We start from the raw sequence: 19,939 nt of genomic DNA, 5'->3' as shown, positions 1-19,939 counted from the left end.
TTCAAACTCAGTCTCACTGCGACTGTTTCTGCAAGAATTGTAGTAGAACTGGAGGGAAAAAAAGCCCAAACTGGCAACAAATAAAAAAACAAGTAGAAGAAAGAAGGAAGGAGGAAAAGAAGCAGAAATGAAGAGAGAATTAAAAAAGGTTTTTCAATGAGGGGCTTTTGTTTGTCTCCTTCCTCTCATCTGTCCTTGCTCTTCTTTGGTCTTTCATTCACACAAACAGAGTTGAAAGATCTGCTGCCAGATGAGAGAGGGACACACACAGTTATTGAGTCCGAGCACTCGCTCTTTGTAATCAGTGAATATTTAATGATTCTCATGCACATGCACTCATACTGACCCCGTCTCACCTTGGACAGTAGTGTTAATGTGTGTTAATGCCACACCACTTATCCCAGAGCTCAACGATGCTGAGACAATGCTTAGTTTTTATGCTTATGCGGTCCTTCTAATCCCAAATAGCCAGAGAAATAAAAAAAGGCATACAAAACCAAAGCTTGGGTTTCAGGAGGTTTTAAATGAAGCCTGATTTATAACAAATCCAACCACTAAAACCAGTGGAAATTTGTCTGATCCAGCCTCAAGAAAAACACATCTTGTCTATAAAGCTCATCCAGTGGGTCTTATTTTGTTTTTATACATCATTTTTCTTAGGCTATATATGAGTATGTATGATATATGACTTACAGATGTGTAGCAGGAGCTTCCAGGTTGAAAAGTGTGGCCATTACAAACAGGATTTCAAACTGTAAGTGAGGCGAAGGAGAAACCACAGCTGCATAATGTCTGAACACACAGTCACAATACAGATGTTTCTCATTCACTGTGACTTAAGCTTTCCAAGGATATAATTATCTGTATTTAAATAAACGTTTAATGAAATATAACTTTTTATAACTACAAAACTAGTGTAAGAAACGTCACATTTGTAAGAGATTTTGTATTATTAACAAAAAATGTCATAGCTTGTTGTTAGTAAATACAATGATAAATAAACAGGAGCTGTTGATACAGAATTCGGCGAAGTTAATTTTCCAAAATGTTAATAAATAAAAGGTAAAACCGGCGGATTATAGGACCTGAAACTGGCAACACGGCAAACCTGTCACTCAAACGGAGGAAATGTGTGCGCATGTGCGGGGAAGTGACGTCAGCGGCCGCAGCTAATTTGCCGCTAAGGACACAGGTGCGTTAACGGGCGGAAGCGTGATTCTGCAGCGGTAAAACTGGTAAACAACAAAAACAACACAAACCACAAGGAGACCGGGCTGTTTGTTGACGAGGACATTCACAAATGTTCCTCTGGAACGAAAAGCGGCGAGTTTCTTCTTCAGACACGGTGAGTAAAACAAACATGTTTCTGTCTGTGTTTGACGACACATTCTGTGACTTCACCGTAAATAAAACCACATTTTTAGTTTTTATCGCGTCAAACAGCTACAGTGTCAGTGATAAATCCTTTCTGTAGTTATGTTGCTGCCTTAAAACCCAAGGAAACATAAAAACGTCTGAGTGTCATCTGAGTGGCGCTAATAAAATAAACCAGAGCGAAGACGTAAAGCTTTTAGTTGAGAAATGTCCAGATATGTGCAGTACTTCCTTTGCCTTCTAGCCGTTTTTTTATTTCGATGTACAGAATAAAAAACAGAATCACACAAATACAGAACAAGCTGCTGTTTTACTTTGTGCTGAGGTCGCGGTACGACTTCCTGTTACGCGGCTCCAGAGCCCATTGGCCGATTTGAGTGATCGACACCTCCTTCGAGCCAATAGAAACGAAGAATTGCCTCAACAAACGTAATGACGTATAAGCCCACCCCCTACGCAGAGTCCTACCAAAAGCGGAAATGTCCATGGATTGTTGTCGGATTCATTTCAGTGTAACACAAACAATGGCGTCGTCGACAGGTAAGACAGAATTCACAATCATCGCTTCATGGTTTGTCGCTTATTTCTTCACTTCCTTGGCTGGTGGTTCCGTGAGTTTTAGTGGTAGAGGAACAGGACTTGTTGGATTGTTTACCTGCTCGTCGTTTGACGTGTGTTTAGTTTCCGTGAAGGTGGTTTGTTGAGCTTTTAGCTGTGTGGTTGTTTGCTACAAACGTGTCCAGCAGGTCAACCCTTTCACTAAAAACTAATGTTAATGTCCCTTTGCACCAAAATGTGCTAGAAATGAAAACACCAGGAGGTTCAGAGGGTTAAGCAGCTTTGTCACGAAGTGTTTCCATAATGATTCATTGATCCACGAACTGGGAATCACCAATATCTGCAGGCCCTTTCTAGACACTTCAGGGGCCCAAGGCAAGAGGAACCATTGGGGCCCTGCACTAAATTGTTTGTAACCCAAACATACAAACTTGCTGCAGGTGTAGTGATGATTGTCTTGGCCTAAGATACAACAAATCCTAGTAGAGTAATTTGTCTCCATGGACGCTGGACGTTTCTGATGTTTTATTGGCCAGACATGAAAATAATCATCACAGAAACTAAAACTGTTTTAATAGTTAGTTCAGAACCACATGCATGATCATATTTGATGTCACAAGAACTGCTTGGTTTTGTAGGACACTTGAGACCAGAATCTGGCTGTAGATATGAGCCTTTGCTGGACTCAGAGCACATGATGCCACATGTAGTGAAGTTGTTATCCATCAGTGAATACTGAGTTTAGGTTTATCTGTGCAGTCCCTTTCTGTTTATACAGTGGTGTGAAAAAGTGTTGGCCCCCTTCCTGATTTCTTATTATTTGCATGTTTGTCACTTTAATGTTTGTCACATCATGCAGTTTTTATTATTAAAGGAAAACAAAATCCAAAACTACATGGCCCTGTGTGAAAAAGTGTTTGCCCCCTAAACCTAATAACTGGTTGCCCTTAGCAACAACAACTGCTATCAAGAGTTTGAGATAACTTGCAGTGAGTCTGTTCCAGCTGTGGAGGAATGTTGGCCACTCATCTTTGCAGATTTGTTGTAATTCAGCGTCATTGGAGGGTTTTCGAGCATGAACCACCTTTTTTAAGGTCTCACAGCATCTCAATCAGATTCAGGTCAGGACTTTGACTAGGCCACTCCAAAGTCTTCATTTTGTTTTTCTTCAGCATGAAAAACTGCATGATGTGTTTACTTGTGTTATCTTTGACTAATATTTACATTTGTTTGATGATCTGGGCCAACACTTTTTCACACCACTGAGGATAACACACTGTGGTGCATGGGCATGTGTGTATAAACCTCAGTGTATAAACTGTGCTCAGCATTTTTAAGTTGCCCCAGATTGAGGTGAAGTTCATAATGTCATTTTTTGCACATCCAGCAGTTCATAATATTTGACTTTAGATCGTTTAACTCAGCAGTAAATTACTAGTTTGTGCATGATTGTCCCCAAGAGGCTGTTTTCTTTAGGGTTTCAGTTTTCCTGGGAATAAAGATCAGTCATTTAAAATAATATATAACTGAGTGGGAAATATTAGGTTTCCAGTAGCTGGTGTTGTCATTAAAAGCATCAGATGTTTAGGTCCATGAGTCCATGGACACAATAACTGTCCGTATCACAGCAGATGAATACTGTGGTCATTTCCAGCTCTAACAACAGCAGCTAAAAATTTAACTTTGCTGCTGTTTGAAAGCCCAGCGGGTCCTGTGGGGTTTGGGCTCAGCTCGGCCTCCAACAGGGACGCCTCGCCTCGGTTTGAGCCCCTGACAGCTGCTGTATGTGGGTTACCCAGTTCTGCCCCAGCCTCACTGTGCCCCAGATCAATATAGAAATCAGAAGTTGTGAAAGCAGCTCCACAGAAAGTAGCTTGAGTTTTTTCAGTTAGTTTCCCGGTGTCTGCCTGTGAACTTTGGATTTTTGTTTTTGCTGAAAAACGTTAGAGCAACCAAAACATCAGCTCAGCAGTTGAAATGTTGCACAGAGTCCTAGAGGGTCTGGAGGGTCTCTAGGGTCCTGGAGGCACATGGGGAATGTTTGTTTGCTTAGTTACTGTGAGGTTAGAAGAAAATCTCTGGTTCAGATTCCAGCAGAGAGAGAGCTGCTGATTCCCTGCAGTCAGTGTTTCTGAGACTTATTTTTCTTGACCAGACATGTTTTTCACAGACCTTACAAATTTATTTATTTTTTGTTGTTGGCTGAAGCTCTCAAATATGAGGTTTTGAAACTTTTCTTTCTTTAATATTTTAGGAACTGACATTTGACATGAGTTGTTTTCTGTATAAATTGCCAGTAGAGTGAAAATGTGCTGCTGTTATTTCCCCAGAGTCTGAGGTGACTGTTGTTTCGTCCAGGCAGTTGTGGAAAAACCCAAAGAATATAGTTTTCGAACTTGGATAATTAATCAGACAGAAAATGAAAAATTCTAATAATCAATTCATTGACTGATTGGATCTTAACTAGTCAGTAGTGGATCAATACTGTGATAAAATCTTATCATTGTGATAGTATTTAATGTTCAGGCTGTACAACAATAAGCTCAGATGTTTTGTGAAAATTATAAAAAAGGTTCAGCTATTTGATTGAACATCTAAATCTTAGAAAAGCCACTTTAAAATGTTTTGTAAATGTTATTAAAATATGAGAATTAAATTAACTTGTACTAACAATAACATGAGATTAACATTATGGAAATGTTATAGTTGTAAAAGTTTGTGTGTAAATAATCTAGTAAATTCTAAATTGAAATGAATTTAAAAAAGGTTATGTTAAATATATGGAAATGTTATTTGGATCTGACACTAATAACTTCAAAAAGTAGGAATAATTAAAGAGAGAATGAATTGTATTATTACAGTAATGAGACATTTATATGAATGATGCTCACACAGTCACTGTTAAATGTTAAAGCAAATAAAAACACAAACATAATTGGGCAGGTATTTTTAATTAACACTTAATAATTCAGTTTACAGTCTCAGGGCTGGTTTTTATCAGCATCAATTAGATAAAGTTTATTATTAATCCCCGAAGGGAAATTCAGTAGAATATAACAGGACTAAGGTATATAATTAATAAATAATAATACTAACTCAGCCCTATACATCAAAGACCATTGATCATTATGTCCTCATTAAAAAAATCATTTTTAAAACCATCTAAATAGTCAAACTAAGATTTTCTCAAATGTCTATTGTTCAAATTATAAATGTGGATTTTATTGCTTTAAAAAAAATAACCAGATTAATTTTGTCCAGATTCTTACACCTAAAAAAAAAAGCAGAAGTTTACAACTGAACTCCAGTCAGTTGTTTATGCATTTTAAACATTAGCTGCATTAGTTTCCTGCATCATATTCAGACTTGTCTTAGTTTGTTTTAAAGTCATTTATAAACAGTTTTTCAGAAATAAACAATAAAAAGCAGTTTGAGTCTGAAGGCAGCAGGTTAGATTTATTATCTAAATATAACACAAGAGGTAAATTCTGAACATATATTCATTATTGTATGTTTTAAAAAGAGTATTACATCAATATTTACATACAGCAATATGTGTAGGGTTTTAAATAAACAGCTTATAGGAGCAGGATGGGAATAAATGGATCAGTTTGAGGCACTAACATCTTTTAAATTATCACTTTAACACCAACGACCTGAGATCAGCCTGTGTCTGACAGTCATTCATTACATTTCCAGCCTCATTTAGTCTCTAACAAACTTATTTTTAACTTTCTGTCAAGACACTGGAGTTTGAGGAGGAACAAAATCTTAATTAACCAGGACTGAGAACGTTCCAGTTTGGTTTCTTTACTTTAGTTGGTGTTAAACTTCCATAAACAGCAAAACAAGTGAGGACAATAGTGTAACAGGTAAAATATCAATCCACCATATCATTTGTTGGTTTTCCTGATGTGAGGTGAGAGTCAGCTGATGGAGGACGTCAGCGTGTCCGTGTTTAGCGTCCGGTGTAGATGAAATCTGAGGAGACACAAACACACAGATGAGCTGTTTTAGTGGAATAGTAACATGAGCCGTTTTGTCTGACCAACAGGCCAAGATCCATTTGAAGATGTCGGTGCATTCTGGGAAACTGAGTCACGCTGTTGAATGGGGTAAGTGTGATACCTGAGTTTGTGCAGTGTTCACCTACTGGTGTTTTAAATGTGCTGTGATTGGACAGAAGGCTGATGGCTTCATTTCCTGCACGAGCTCAGACACATTATTTACTCATGTCTGACTGTAGTTTGGTCCAGTGTTTCACTGCAAACATTATTCTTAGTGTTTGTTCAGTGATCCAATGTTGGGGGAAAAAGAAATCCAGATGGATGTTTGTGTTTGCTCATTTTCTCAGTAAACATGTGGAAACTGTTCTCAGAGCAGATCTACAGAACAAACACCAAGACTGTGATTCTGCCTGTTGAAGAGATTTGGCTTCTGACCACAGGACCTTGACTGTGGACTTTATCTAGTGACCTCCAGCCTGGAGCCAGAGGTAAAACCTCTTCAGCAGCAGATCTCAGATGTAACATTGGATCATTCAATTAAAACTCAAGATTACTGGGAAAGACGTTTTATTTTTGTAGGTAAACAGGGTGTAGGTGTACAGTCGGCTTGAGGTTAGAGTTCACGTTGCTGGTCCGGGACTCACCGCGGCAGTATTCAGGGTTGAAGTTTTCGTAGATGGGGTACAGAGGATTCTCCTGCTCACTGCGATGCTTTCTGGCTCTCAGGACGTCCCGCACACACTGGTGCAGGAAGGCGTACTGGCACTGCAACACACACACACACACACACACACACACACACCAGTTTAACAGTGGAAGTGTAGCAGCCGTCTCTGGTTTAGTCAGATGTTTCCTAGTGTTGCATTTGGTTTTGGCTGAATGTGAACTGTTGTTGTTTGAGTCCATTGTTTTAGATCTGGTTTGGTGAGTTAGGGGACAGGGGCAGATGGAAATAGATGATTTGCTGTGGTGACCCCTGAAAAGGAGCAGCTGAAAGTAGTAGCAGTAGTAGTATACTAGTAGTAGTACTAGTTGTAGTCTAACTTGATATTGTAGATATATAGTTTAATTCATGTGTTGAACACTACGAGGTTTGTGGCTGTGTTTTCTCCCATCATTAGTTGGAGTTTCAGGCCTAGTTCAGTTCAGTGTTAGTTCAGATATTTCCAACTGTCTGAGCTGCTGGTTCTGTGTCACATTCACTGTCGGGTCAGGGCCCCTGGAGTGTTACGTGATTCCAGCAGGTGTGTTTGGAAACAGCTTTGTCAGTTCGTACATTCAGGTTGACGGACTGATTTTCACTGTCTGGACGGCCTGTTCACCTTGTGACCAACGCAGCCAGGTGAAACAGTCAGTGCAACACCTGAGGTCAGATGTGAGAGCAAAGGTAACGAAGGGTCCATGTTCAGGGCCCTGCAGCAGTGTAAAGGCTGTACCTCGGTCTGGACCATGTGGTGACGGTGCAGGCGAAGGTCAAACACGCAGCCGTACAGGTCGATGATTCCTTTAGAGTCCAGTTGCTGCAGAACCCGATCCAAGGCAATGAACGTCCCAGTACGACCAACACCAGCACTGAACAGAGTCACATGTCAAACAGTAGCAGTTATTCAGTGGAGTGTGTGAGTGTGTGTGAGTGTGTGTGAGTGTGTGTGAGTGTGTGTGAGTGTGTGTGAGTGTGTGTGAGTGTGTGTGAGTGTGTGTGAGTGTGTGTGAGTGTGTGTGAGTGTGTGTGAGTGTGTGTGAGTGTGTGTGTGTGAGTGTGTGTGAGTGTGTGTGAGTGTGTGTGTGTGTGTGGTCATTTCTCAGGCTGGATGTTTGTTTCATGCTCGTATTGAACAGTTTGTCAGTAGTTATCAACAGTTAATACTGGACCAAACAGTTTTAAATCATTCAGCGTAATGTAAGAAATAATGTGACTATATACAAAATCTATAAGAAACTAAAGCTGCAACCACTAAATATTATTGATAAAATGTGATTATTAAAATAAGTGGCACCGAACGTAGTTATTGATAAGTCGGATCAGTGATGCAGAGGAAAATGGCAGAAGTGGAGCAGAGTGAAATGTTTTCCAAACTTCAATCATCCAGTAAAATGTTTAGTTATATTTTTTATTATGTGGCAAACTTGTTGTTTAAGGTTAAAAATCTATAATTAAAATAGTTGTTTGTTGCAGCCTTGATATAAACAAAATATCAAAGACATTCCTTAAACACTGAGGCGTACCTAATAAACTGACCACTGGAAGTAGTTTGTTTTTTTTTTGTTTTTTAAATGTATTTATTAATTTTTTTTAACCTGCAGTGTACGACAGTGGCCCCGGTGCTCGGTGATCGGTCCACGTAGTCCCGGACCGTCCTGACAAACTGGATCAAGGACTGGGTGCTCTCTGGGACGCCGTGGTCGGGCCACACGGTGTAGTGGAAGTGACGCAGCACCCGGGGGTAACTTCTGCTGCTCTCCTGTCAGGACACGGTGATTGTGTGTTAACGTACAGCGTGAACAGTGTGACGGGATGTGGAGTCAGAGCTACTGAGCAGATACCGAGGTGATCTTGAACTCTCTGATGGTCCACTCTGGAAGGACGGACTCCGACAGCATCTGAACAACCAGGTCTCCGTAGTACAGAGGCTCCCTGTCTACGGGCCAGTACTGGTCACACTTCACCTGCAAACACAGCAGCCCGGCCACAGGTGAGGTTCACTGGTTTTACTGGAAACATGACTGAAACAATCAATCATCAATAGCTGCAGATTGTTGTCCTGTGATCGACTCATTATTATTATTACTATTAAGGAAGTCGTTGTTTATTCAGCATAGACTCTAACGTTCCCTGTCTCCATCTTTGGGCATCTATCAAATTAACTAGACAATTATTCAGCAACATTTTCTCGGTGCTTGCATTTTGCTGAATGTGCTGTGGCTTTGTTCCTTCTCTGTCAGCGTGGCCACCAGCTCTGGACTGAGGTTTTCGGGCTTACCCGTCCTTTCTCCACACACTGCGTCACCATGACCACGTTGTAGACGCCGTGCTCCCACGCCATCCTCCAGAAGTCGTCCTTGGTTCCGGGCAGCGGGCCTTGGGTGGCGATGTACTCCCTGCGGTAATTATTGCCCTGCACACATGACAGAGGTGTGAGCTCAGCGGGTCACCGTGTGACGGGTCACCGTGTTTGTGTACGTACAGGTACGTAGCTGGCGTTGACGTAGTCGGAGCAGGGGTCGTCCTCCAGGTACGACAGCTTCACTCGGGTGGAATCGTCTAGAAACAGAAACACCAGGTAGATGGAGAGGTCACCTGACTGCTGCTCTGACAGGTAGGAGTCAGGTTTTTACAGAGAGGGAGGAACAGAAGTGTAGACAGATACAAACTGGATTTTATAGTCATTCAGCTTTTTCATCAGACTGGAGCCTCAGCTGGTACTTTACTGTTGCCATGACAACAGGCATCCTGTTAATTAAAACTCAAGTAATAGAAGTTTGATAAAAACCTGAATGACTATACCTCCAGCCTTCCCTTCCTTCACCTTCCCTCTTTTTCCCTACACTGGCACTTCCCTGTCTTCCCTTTCCCTCTTTCTCTCCTCCTCAACCTTCCCTCTCACTACACTTCCGTCTTCCTCACCTACCCAACTCCTTTTCACCTCCCCTCTTTTTCCCTACACCTCCATTTCCCTTACCTCCCCTCTTTTTCTACTCCTCTCCCCCTACCTCTCCTCCCTAACACTTCCATTTCCCTGTCTTCTGTTCCCCTTTCTCTACTCTTCTCCTTCCTTTCCTTCACTTCCCCTCTTTTTCCCTTACACTTCCCAGTCTTCCCTCTCCATTTCTCTTACTCACCTACCCTCTTTTTCCCTACACTTCATCTCCTACCCAACTCCTCTTCCCCTCTTTCTCTCCTCCCCTCTTCTTTCTTACACTTCCACTTCCCAGTCTTCCCTTTCCCTCTACTCTTTTCCCTACATCTCCATTTGTCTTCCCTTTCCTTTACCTCCACCTCTTCCTCTACTCCTCTCCAACACTTCTCTCTCCCTGCCCTTCTTTTTCCCTACACCTCCACTTCCGTCTTCCCTTTCCTCCCCTTCCTTCACCTCCCCTCCCCTCTCCATTTCCATCTTCCTCACCTACCCTCTTTTTCTACTCCTCAACCCTTCCCTCTCTCCCTGTCCTTCTTTTTCCCTACACTTCCACTTCCGTCTTCCTTGCCTACCCAACTCCTTTTCACCTCCCCTCTCCCCCTACCTCTCCTCCCCAACACTTCCATTTCCCTGTCTTCCGTTCCCCTCTTTCTCTACTCTTTTTCTTCCTTTCCTTCACCTCCCTTCTTTTTCCCTACACTTCATCTCCTACCCAACTCCTCTTCCCTGTCTTCGTTCCTCTTTCTCTCCTCCCCAACCATTCCCTCTCTTTTCCCCTACACTTAATCTCCAACCTAACTCTTCTTCTCCTCTTTCTCTATCCTTGCCTTTCCTTCACCTCCCCTCTCTTTTTCCCTACACCTCAATTTCCATATCTGTTCAATGGTCAGTGTTACTCACAGGGCAGGATGTTGTTGTAGCGGTTCTTCCCTCTGTTCTCCGGCAGTCGGGCCACGTCCATCGTCTGGTTGCGACCCACGTCCTTCAGGTCCTGTACAAACGTTCACAGTGATCTGACTTTGTTTTTAATAGCAACAAAACTCAGTTCACTACCTGAAACCTGTTACATTTCCCCCATTTCCTGTGAGATAACGAACTAACATGGATCAAAAGGAGGGACAGCAGCAGCCACAAATTCATATTTAACTTGTGCAGATGAAATAAAAGATTTTAAACTTTATGGCCTCAGTGTTTTCAGACTTTTCACTCTGTCTAACCTGAAGCTACAGGAGCAAAAATATCAGAGCTGGTCCATAATGGAGTGAGTCAGTTTTAGTAAAGACATGAAAAGTAAATGATTAAATTAAATCCAGGTCACAATTAATTATGATTACATCTTACATGTGTGTCACCAGTCAGCCAATAAACAAACAGTACCCACATGCTCTTTTCACACCTGAGTAACAGGCTCAGTCGTTTTTGTGCTAAAATACAGCAGAGGCATATTTTGCACTACACACTATACTGTAAAATGTGGCTGTGTGTTTTTGAAACCAGAGGTAAAGTCCGGTCTTACCTCGAACTCCTCCGACAGTAGGTAGTTGGAGTCGGCCTGCAGTTTGGTCAGGTGGGACTCGAAGTGGCACGCTTTGATTGGACTGCACAGAGAGACGGACGTTAGCATGAAAAGACTTACACCATCATCCATCAGATGCAGAGTGAGGAGACTCTTACCTGGTGACCCGGCGGTTACTGCAACCAGAACAAGGACAACTGGTTATTATATGTTGTTATTCATTCTGACACAGGCTTTTCTGATTTCACACATTTTATTATTAAGCAACAAGGTTTCAGCTGCTGATTTTACTCTGCAAATAAACCTCAGGCTGAAACAGCAGCTCTTAGCTGCTAGGGCTATTTATGAAGCTGACGAGCTGCACGGTAATTAACAGATGCTGTGGATTGTGGGGGTGAATAATGAAGTAATCAGAGTGAGAGGGACGTTATTGGAAACAAATATTTCACACAGGCACATATTGGACGTGGGAGGTATTGGAAACTCGTGCTGAAGAAAGTAATTATAGAGCGAGCACACTTACCTCCTCACACCCATATATATCCCTGAAGCTGGAACCTCTTTCCACATGCTCATCCTCACCACCGGGTTCTCCTGCACAGCCCTGCAGTGCACACACACACACGCACACACACACACAGCTGAATATAATAACCACCAAACTGCATCTCCACACAAAACTCTCCTCAATCCTTTTCAGCAGTGTGGCTGACAAATGTGTTTATATAAGGACCTGTTAATGGGACTAATTACCTCCATGATAAACAAATGAGATGAGCCTTTAATAAAATTAAATGAGAAACTAAGGTGACACGTAGGCGCTAATGTTCCGAGTCTGCCACCAGTGTTACGATGCTTCTAAACACAGTTTCTGAAGCGCCTCGTTACATTTACAGTGAGAGGCTGGAGTTGGTTTTAGGAGCTGCACCAACCAGTTGATTTAACTTTTAACAGTCATCACTGAAGTTATTTTTCAGCCTCTTAATTATGAAAACTTTCTGCTTCATGTCATAAACTGAACATCTTTGGGTTTTGTGCTGACATCAGCTCAAATCAGATCCTGGAATTAATATTTCTCAGTATTTTAAAGACAAAGACTAAATGAGTTACCTGAAAATTACTGTTAGTTGCAACATGAAATGTCCATTAAAGCAGATTATGATTAGCAGGGTGTGTGTGTGTGTGTGTGTGTGTGTGTACTCACACTTTGCGTAGCCTCTGTCTGTAAACCAGCAGAGAGACAACAGCCACCATCATACCGATGAGAAACATCCCAGCACTCAGACCTTCCACGACGCCATTGAGAGGTTCTGACACACACACACACACCCACACACACACACACACACGCATCAGTCAGTGGACGAGCAGAGGCTCTGTGTGTGTTTGTATGTGTGTGTGTTTGACTCACCTGCATGCGTCTTCAGCGGTGTGGACAGGTAAGTGTCAGTGAAGAGCGGCTGAGGAAACGCTCTATGGTTTTCATCAAACAGTCTGGTGAAGGCTCGGACACACACCCTGCACAGACACACACACACACACATCAGCTTTTTTATGCAGATTAACCCTTTAAAGGTTAAAAGTCATCTCCTGGGTAAGACAGTAACACACTGATTTGTCAGCACTGAGACACATTTCCACTTATTTCACTTCACTCTGAAACATCACAGACTGTGTGTGTTACCTGTAGGATGTTTTGGCTTTTAGCGGCCCATCACAGAAGTCGCCATAGCTGTCACTCAGGTAAAGGTCATCGTCATGGTAATGATCACAGGCCCCGCCCAGTCGGTCACCTCCTGCCCCCAGGTTCACCTCCACCACCTGATCAGTTATTGATCATTAAAAAGTTCACACAATCATTTTTATTTTGTTTCTTTTGAATAAATGTAGGGAACTGATGGACTGATGACTTCAGATCACTGAGTGTGCATGTAGCAGCTACAGGAAAAAGACACAACATATTTAATTACATGTTTAGTATCTGTAGCATGTTTAGGTGTGACTGATTTGTATTGAAATATTTTTATGTGCACAGATACTTCATTAAAAGACACATGGGAAATACGAGATAAAATCATAAGCAGAAGGAGCCACTGATGATTATTAGATTTCTCCTGCAGCCTTTCTATCAATTATCCAACAACCTTAAAAAAAACTAAAATATTCTTTATAAAATTTAAAACTGAACTCTTTTGCTGCAGTGCAGTGCGTTGCATCTCACCTGTCCTGCAGACGTCTCAGCGTCCTGTGGACAGCGGCTGGGAAAGTACGCCGTCTGATACTCTCTCACAGAGGCGTTGGTGATGTAGTCGCGGTAGGAGGGCAGAGGGTGGCGCTGTTCGGGCTGCAGGAGCTCGGTGGCTGTGGGATGAACACAGACTGGTCTGATTTTCTTACAGCTCGACACCAACAGACGTTTACTGGGGTTTGATTATTTTTTCCATTCTTCAGTTATAAGTTGTTAGTGGGGATTGTCCATCAGGTTTAAACTTAAAGTTTTATTTTATGCAACAAATCATCCAAAACCCCAAATATTTAGTTGATTTTCAGACAAGAACATCTAAGAAGCTGGATCCTGAAAATCTGAGCTTCATGATGAAGTAATGGTGAAACGTTGTGCGTGCACGTGCATGACCGTGTGTGCGTACCATCAGACTCGGCCACGATCACGGCGAAGTACCGGACGGCTCCGTTGGTGTCGCTGAACCAGGAACAGTTGAAGCGAAACAAGATGGAGGACGACGTCACCTTCGACGACTTCTCACTGACACGTACACTTGGGGGCGGGACCGGTGGACCTGCAAGGACAGTGAATGGTTGAACATGCTGTCAATCAAATTCATTCAGTTTAGATTTTACACATTTGTTCTGTTTCTGTATTTTTTCTTTGTCAAACTAATTTGGAATAAAACTTTGGAAAAAAAATGTGTCGCGCTTCATAAAGTTTATAAACTTTGTAAATACAGATTCAAAATCCATGAGAACACAGATCAGACTTATGACTGACTGGGTCAGAATTTTATGAAAAGACTTTAATTAAATTAATTATTTTTACATCTGATTAATTAAATCAGATGTAAAAACGGTTTAATCATGCCTTTAAACTCTTAAACTTCTCAGACGTAAAGTCTGGGAGGAGACATGACTCTGAACTAACTTGGTGATGAATGTGTGAAGAAATCCAACGCTGCTGTTCTGTGTCCCAGGTGAGCAGGCCTATTTAAACAGGTTTTATTTAAACACTGCTGCACCCAGGGAAGTGTGTGTGTGTGTACCAGTATACATTGAGAGGACTAATCTGAGTTTGGTCCTCACACAGTCAATAAGTTGTTTAAGGGTTCAGGTTTATGTTGAGTTACAGGTTTGGTTGTGATGTTGGAGGTTATGTCACAAGTGTGTGTGTGTGTGTGTGTGTTTTAAACTCACGGTCTATCATGGTGACTGTGGTGTGTGTCGCAGGTAGACTCGTCTGTCCAGCTGACGACACCCTTACTGTCACCGAATACTTCCTGAACGCCTCCAGGTGGTCCAGCGTTACCGTGGTGATGTCCCCCGCCACCCTCAGTGCAGAGGTCAGCTCCCCATCGTCATGACGACGGCACTCAACCTCGTAAGAGTCAAAGTCGGAGATGGGAGCAGACCAGGAGCAGGAGAGAGAGGAGGACGACAACGGGAAGCAGTGGATGGACTTTAGAGGAGCTGGACCTTGAGAAGGAGAGAGGAAACGAGGAGAGGAAACGAGGAGAGGAAATGAGGAGAGGATTAAATGAAGCGACAAGGAGAGAACAGTGATAATACTGTAAACTAACAGTATGACTTGTTGCACACACATTTTGTTTCAGTATTTTTTGGGCTTGGCCATGTTTTTAATGTTTGTGTTTGGTAATTAAAATGGATTCAGACAGACAAGTGTTTGTGTTCTCATTTTATATTCATGGCTTATGTTTTGCTGCCACCTAGTGGACAGGAGGAAAATAAGTGTTTAAATCTGAGCGGGGTTATTTTAGACGTGTGACGCCAGTTCGTTTACCAGCTCAAAGTCTGGTGTGAAAAACACTGATACATTCAGGTTCTGCACCTGGATCTGAGAGAACATGCGAGCCCAAAACCTGCACAGAGATCTGAGCTCGTCCCTTTTAAATGTTTGATTACATGAAACAGTTTTGGTTCCTCATCAGTTTCAAATATGAGACACTGATGTTTTAGGTGCAGGTTTTATGACCATATGCAATTTACATTGTAAGCAAAGAAATGAAGCCACAATACAATTTATGTCTCCTCCCTCTGCTCTTCACACCTGTCACCACCACCTGTCAAAGTCCATACACCTACTTGTCCTGACGCTCTTCTGGATTGGCTGGCTCCTGACACTGGGCCCGCCCATTGCCCCGCCACCACTGATGGTTGTCACGGTGAAGTTATACTGTCGCCCTGGAAACATCCCGCCCACAACACAGGTCAGGTCAATCTGAGTGATTGACAGGTGGTCTGGAGGCGACCACTGAAGGCTGAAGTTATCGTAGTCTCCGAAGTCGGGGCCAAACCAGGACAGCTCTATGGTCTCATTGGTTGAGCCTTGTCTGACGGACAGGCGGGTGGGCGGGTCTGGAGCTGGGAGAGAGAGGGAAAGAAACAAAACACAAAATAAACTACTGAATCCAAAACTACATTAAACTAACAAGAGCATCTGTTTTAATTTGACTTACAGGTGCGTCCGAAAGCTGAGACTTTATTGGCCAGCTCCCCACTGTGTGTGATGACCTCAGCACGGTACAGCCTACCAGGGATCAGCCCATAGAACATGTGGCTGTTGTGCTCCGCCCCCAGCATCTGTGCTCCCAGAGTGGCTCCAGAAGCATCGTACAATACGACCTTACATCACACGGAGACAACAAAACACACGATTCAGCACCAGCGTTACTTTTTAGCTTGCTAGCTCAGCAGAGCTGCTATTCAGGCTGGAACTACAAGATTTTGCTGATTTATTCAAGTTATTTTAGGCTGTAAAGACCCAGTAAGTCACAGCTCAAGGTCTAACGTCAAAGTTAGAAACTTCAAGGTGGGAAAATACTGCAGCATCAGGCAAGTCTGTGTTTGAGGAAAAGCTGTTCCTCAGCTTGTCTCTGGCTGTGTCTGTCTGCTGTTGACAGTGGCTGTTGCAGCTTTTATTTTGAAAGCCACTACTTCCTGCTGCAGAAGCAGGCTGTATGAGAGCACTGAGACTCACTGTAAAGCATCTTTCACAGTGTTTACCTGGTAGCTGCTCCAGCTCCCCTCTCCGTGCTGCCAGCTCACCGTCAGTCTGTTCGTCCGTCCTGAGCTCTGAACCTGCAGAGACGAGACTGGAGACGGGACTGAAGCACAAGCGGGGGGGGGGGGACCAACAGGAAACATTAACAGAGACAGAGGAAAAACAAGGAGTGATGCCAGAGAGGAAGAAACTGAACCTTGGTGATGTAATAGTTGGTACTGACCCGTTCTGGCGAGCACAGACGAGTCGCTGCTCATTCCTCGGCTCCAGCTCACCACCTGCAGCCTGTACAGACTTCCTGCTCTCAGGTCGGAGAAAACACAGCTGTCTGCAGCTGGACCCACTTTCTGCAGGTCCACCTGGTCACCAGCGGCCTAAGGCACAGACACAGTGGTCAGTTTATTAGGAACAGTCCTGCAGTGAATCCTCCTGGGTGCAGGTGATAATGTTCAGCTGGATGGTCATTGTTGAGGCTGCAGTTTGAACTGGACTCTGTTACACTGAGAGCTGGTTCTGGTATTGAGCTACGTTTACAACCAGCTGCTACACTGAACATTATATGTTGACATGAAGTGAAACTGATCACACCTGATGTATAAATGCACAGTAAGTTTAGAGTTCTGCCTTCTATAAATAATGTGTTCTACCTGGGGACGCTCCTTCCTATTCCCGACAGTGTCCTGTCTGTGATTGGCCGTTGCCTCGGTGACGCTGAAGAGCGTCAGGTCGTAGATGTCGACATGGCCGTCTGAGGGACGCCAGGAGAAGGACAGGGAGGAGGTGTTGGTCGAAGTGACCGTGAGATTACCGACAGCAGCCGGACCTGGACGAGACACGAGATTGAGCAGGAAGACGAATCGTAGAGTCTGAGGTTTGATCGTGTGTGTGGATGCAGCTGGATCTGTTGTGTTGTGACTCACGTGTTTGTCCCTCTGCTGTGGCCTCCGCTGACGGGACACCAACGCTCAGCGTCACCACCCTCACGCGGTACCATTTCCCTGAAGTCAGACCCCCCAGCCGCTCGCTTCGACTCCGCGCAGACACCGACCGGTTGGCCACGACGACGCCGGCTTCATCCAGTAACTGAAGCCTGTAGCCGTCGTACACGCCCACCGGCCTCTCCCAGCTGACCGTCAGGCTGTGGGTGGTGTGGTCGTTGTCGGCCTGCAGCGCCGTGACTCTGGCCGGAGCTGGAGGGACGAACGCACAGGAATCAGTGGAAATCAGTATCAAATACACGTCAATCAACATCGGTCGTTGCGTTCCTCACCCGTCCTGCCAGTGGCTGTGTTGCTATTGGTCAACTTCCCACTCAGTGATTGGACAGTGATGGTGTAGGCGTGGCCTGGGACCAGATCCAGGAAGTCCAGGGAGGAGACATGTTTGGGGAGAGGAGTCTCAATAACACCACCATCCTACAGACAGGAAGGAGTAAAGGAGCTCTGTACCATTTTCAGTCTAAAGTGGATCCACACACAACGTCACTCTTTATTTTATTGGTTTGACTTTATTTAAACTATTTGTTCTTCCAGTGTGAACCTGGTATGTGTGGTTGGACTCACTGAGGCCGACAGGGACACAATGTACACGTCCAGGTCGCCGTCTCCGGGTGTCCAGGAGGCCAACAGCCCAGCAGCTGAGTCCATGAGCCCCGGCTGGGGATCCAGGTGGAGGTTCCCTACTGCACTGGGAACTGGAGGGAACAGGGCGCTTAAGTTCATTGTGCAGTCAGAGGAGAAACCTGAGGTTTAAAGTGAGGTCATCCTACCTGTGCGTCCCTCGATAAACTGCGGCCTCTGGTTCGGTCCGCTGAACGTCGACACCACGATCTTATAAAGACGGCCGGGGGTCAGGGAGGTCAGCTGGTGGTGTCGAACCTCGCTGCCCAGCGTGACAGGCGGGAAAACCCGAGTGTCGTTGAAGAGCAGCGTGACCTGGACACATGGCGATAAGATTAAAAACTTAAGGCTTCACAAACATTTATTCCACACTGGCACCGGGTTTTCCAGGATCTGAGAGTCACTAGGGAACAGTCTCAACAGTCCTCAGTCCCTTAATACTTCCTGTCCTGGCAGCAGCTGCTTTAAACTTGCACATGAAGTTAAAGTACAAAAGTAAAAGATAAAACCATTAATGTGTCTCAGTGACGTGATTAAACTGCTTATCTCTTTAATACCTCATAGTGGTCCACATCTCCGGGGGCGGGGCTCCAGGTGACAGTCAGATCACCTGTTCCTGCGTTGCTTAGCGACAGATTCCCCACAGCTGCTGGAACTAAAGAAAAGCTCTGAATTAAAACCACTGATCAAAACTGAACGCCACCCAAACCCGCGTCACGTTTGTCGGCCCAGCTCTCGACTCACAGGTGCGTCCGTCAGTGGAGATACTGCTGACGTAGTCGCCGCTCCAGGTTTCCACGGTGACGGTGTAGAGTCTGCCCGGCGTCAGAGATGAGAAGACGCACTCGTTGTGTCCAGCGGAAACGCTTTTGTTCTGCAGCACGCTGTGGTTGTACTGGATCAGAACCACGTAACGGTCCTGATCTCCAGCTGCGTGACGCCAGTACACCTGAGCACAGCACCAGAGAAGCAATACTACAATAATACATACTGAGCCTACACAGAATACTGCTTAGTAAATACCATCAATACAGACTCTAATGATAAAACATGGACTAGTCTTTAAATAAAGTAGGTTTTTATGAAAAGTCTCTTGGTTGCTTTCCAACAAACTATGAAGGATCTACAGTCCACGTGTGGCGTTAAAAACTAAGCTCTGACTGAAAACATAGTGAAAACACAATGAGTGTGTAAAATGTTTCAAAACTGCAGTTTTATTGTCTGAAATAGGAGGAGCAGCCTCCTGTGGGTCTGAACTAAACAACCCAACATCCTTAGAGACAGACCACCGTACATACTGATAAACACCATAACGGAACCACATGGACACACCTTGAGGAAGTCGTCTCTTGCGGAGTGGACAGCTGTTGGGTTTTGCACACTGGCAGGTTCTGCATCACAGACCAAGAGAAAAGTTTTAGCTCAAACCCCCTAAAACGCAACCAACTTGTACTTTTGATCTTTACACCCTGCAGTCAATGTAGCAGTAAATAAAAACCATCCTTACGCGTTCGTGCTCGAGTCGTGGTGGCGTTCTCCAGGCCGCCGCTTCTTGTTACTATGACGACCGAATACAGTCGCCCGGGGACCAGCGAGCTGAAGGAGCACTCTGGTGGCGAGGAGCGAGACACGGCGAACGTGTGGACGGTCCGTCTCCCATCCTGAACACGAACCAGGTAGCTGTCCACCACGCCCACTGCCTGTCGCCATGACACCTGCAGAGCGTCAGACCTGCCGCCGTTAGCAACAGTTACCTCGGAAACAGCTGCTGGGGCTGAAAGAAAAGGATGTGAAGACAGTGACAAAATTAAAATATATTAAACACTGTAATTAAATGATAAACAATAAATAAATAAAAGAAATAATCTACCATTAAACTGATCGTCAATTTAAACAACGTTCAGGTTCTTTAACATAAGTTTTACAAAGCAGCGTTTCTTTGGCAGATTTTTAATTCAGACATTCCAGAGATTTAA

General features: G+C 44.0%; 1 protein-coding gene across 1 annotated transcript in view; it reads right to left on the bottom strand.

Moving 5' to 3' along the window:
• Positions 1–5,361: 5,361 nt before the first annotated feature.
• LOC113141905 (receptor-type tyrosine-protein phosphatase beta-like) overlaps positions 5,362–19,939 on the bottom strand; it is a 23,212-nt gene continuing 8,634 nt past the window's right edge. The window contains exons 11-40 of the mRNA XM_026326546.1: positions 19,471–19,737; positions 19,296–19,354; positions 18,708–18,912; positions 18,521–18,618; positions 18,113–18,278; positions 17,907–18,037; positions 17,615–17,759; positions 17,265–17,534; positions 16,992–17,167; positions 16,568–16,718; positions 16,347–16,447; positions 15,800–15,965; positions 15,426–15,704; positions 14,520–14,798; positions 13,742–13,891; positions 13,315–13,454; positions 12,778–12,914; positions 12,505–12,611; positions 12,298–12,403; positions 11,617–11,697; positions 11,252–11,269; positions 11,094–11,175; positions 10,478–10,568; positions 9,125–9,201; positions 8,921–9,055; positions 8,484–8,606; positions 8,238–8,401; positions 7,376–7,511; positions 6,584–6,704; positions 5,362–5,913 (exon numbers count right to left, since the gene is read on the bottom strand). Coding sequence (XP_026182331.1) covers positions 5,891–5,913; positions 6,584–6,704; positions 7,376–7,511; positions 8,238–8,401; positions 8,484–8,606; positions 8,921–9,055; positions 9,125–9,201; positions 10,478–10,568; positions 11,094–11,175; positions 11,252–11,269; positions 11,617–11,697; positions 12,298–12,403; positions 12,505–12,611; positions 12,778–12,914; positions 13,315–13,454; positions 13,742–13,891; positions 14,520–14,798; positions 15,426–15,704; positions 15,800–15,965; positions 16,347–16,447; positions 16,568–16,718; positions 16,992–17,167; positions 17,265–17,534; positions 17,615–17,759; positions 17,907–18,037; positions 18,113–18,278; positions 18,521–18,618; positions 18,708–18,912; positions 19,296–19,354; positions 19,471–19,737 — 4,184 coding nt within the window. The 3' untranslated portion in view covers positions 5,362–5,890. The remainder of the gene's footprint in view (positions 5,914–6,583; positions 6,705–7,375; positions 7,512–8,237; positions 8,402–8,483; positions 8,607–8,920; positions 9,056–9,124; positions 9,202–10,477; positions 10,569–11,093; positions 11,176–11,251; positions 11,270–11,616; positions 11,698–12,297; positions 12,404–12,504; positions 12,612–12,777; positions 12,915–13,314; positions 13,455–13,741; positions 13,892–14,519; positions 14,799–15,425; positions 15,705–15,799; positions 15,966–16,346; positions 16,448–16,567; positions 16,719–16,991; positions 17,168–17,264; positions 17,535–17,614; positions 17,760–17,906; positions 18,038–18,112; positions 18,279–18,520; positions 18,619–18,707; positions 18,913–19,295; positions 19,355–19,470; positions 19,738–19,939) is intronic.

The sequence above is a fragment of the Mastacembelus armatus genome, chromosome 23 (genome assembly GCF_900324485.2).
Source record: "Mastacembelus armatus chromosome 23, fMasArm1.2, whole genome shotgun sequence".
In the NCBI taxonomy this organism is placed as follows: domain Eukaryota; kingdom Metazoa; phylum Chordata; class Actinopteri; order Synbranchiformes; family Mastacembelidae; genus Mastacembelus; species Mastacembelus armatus.
Note: the sequence above shows the minus strand (reverse complement) of the source record. Positions and strands in the feature narration are given on the sequence as shown.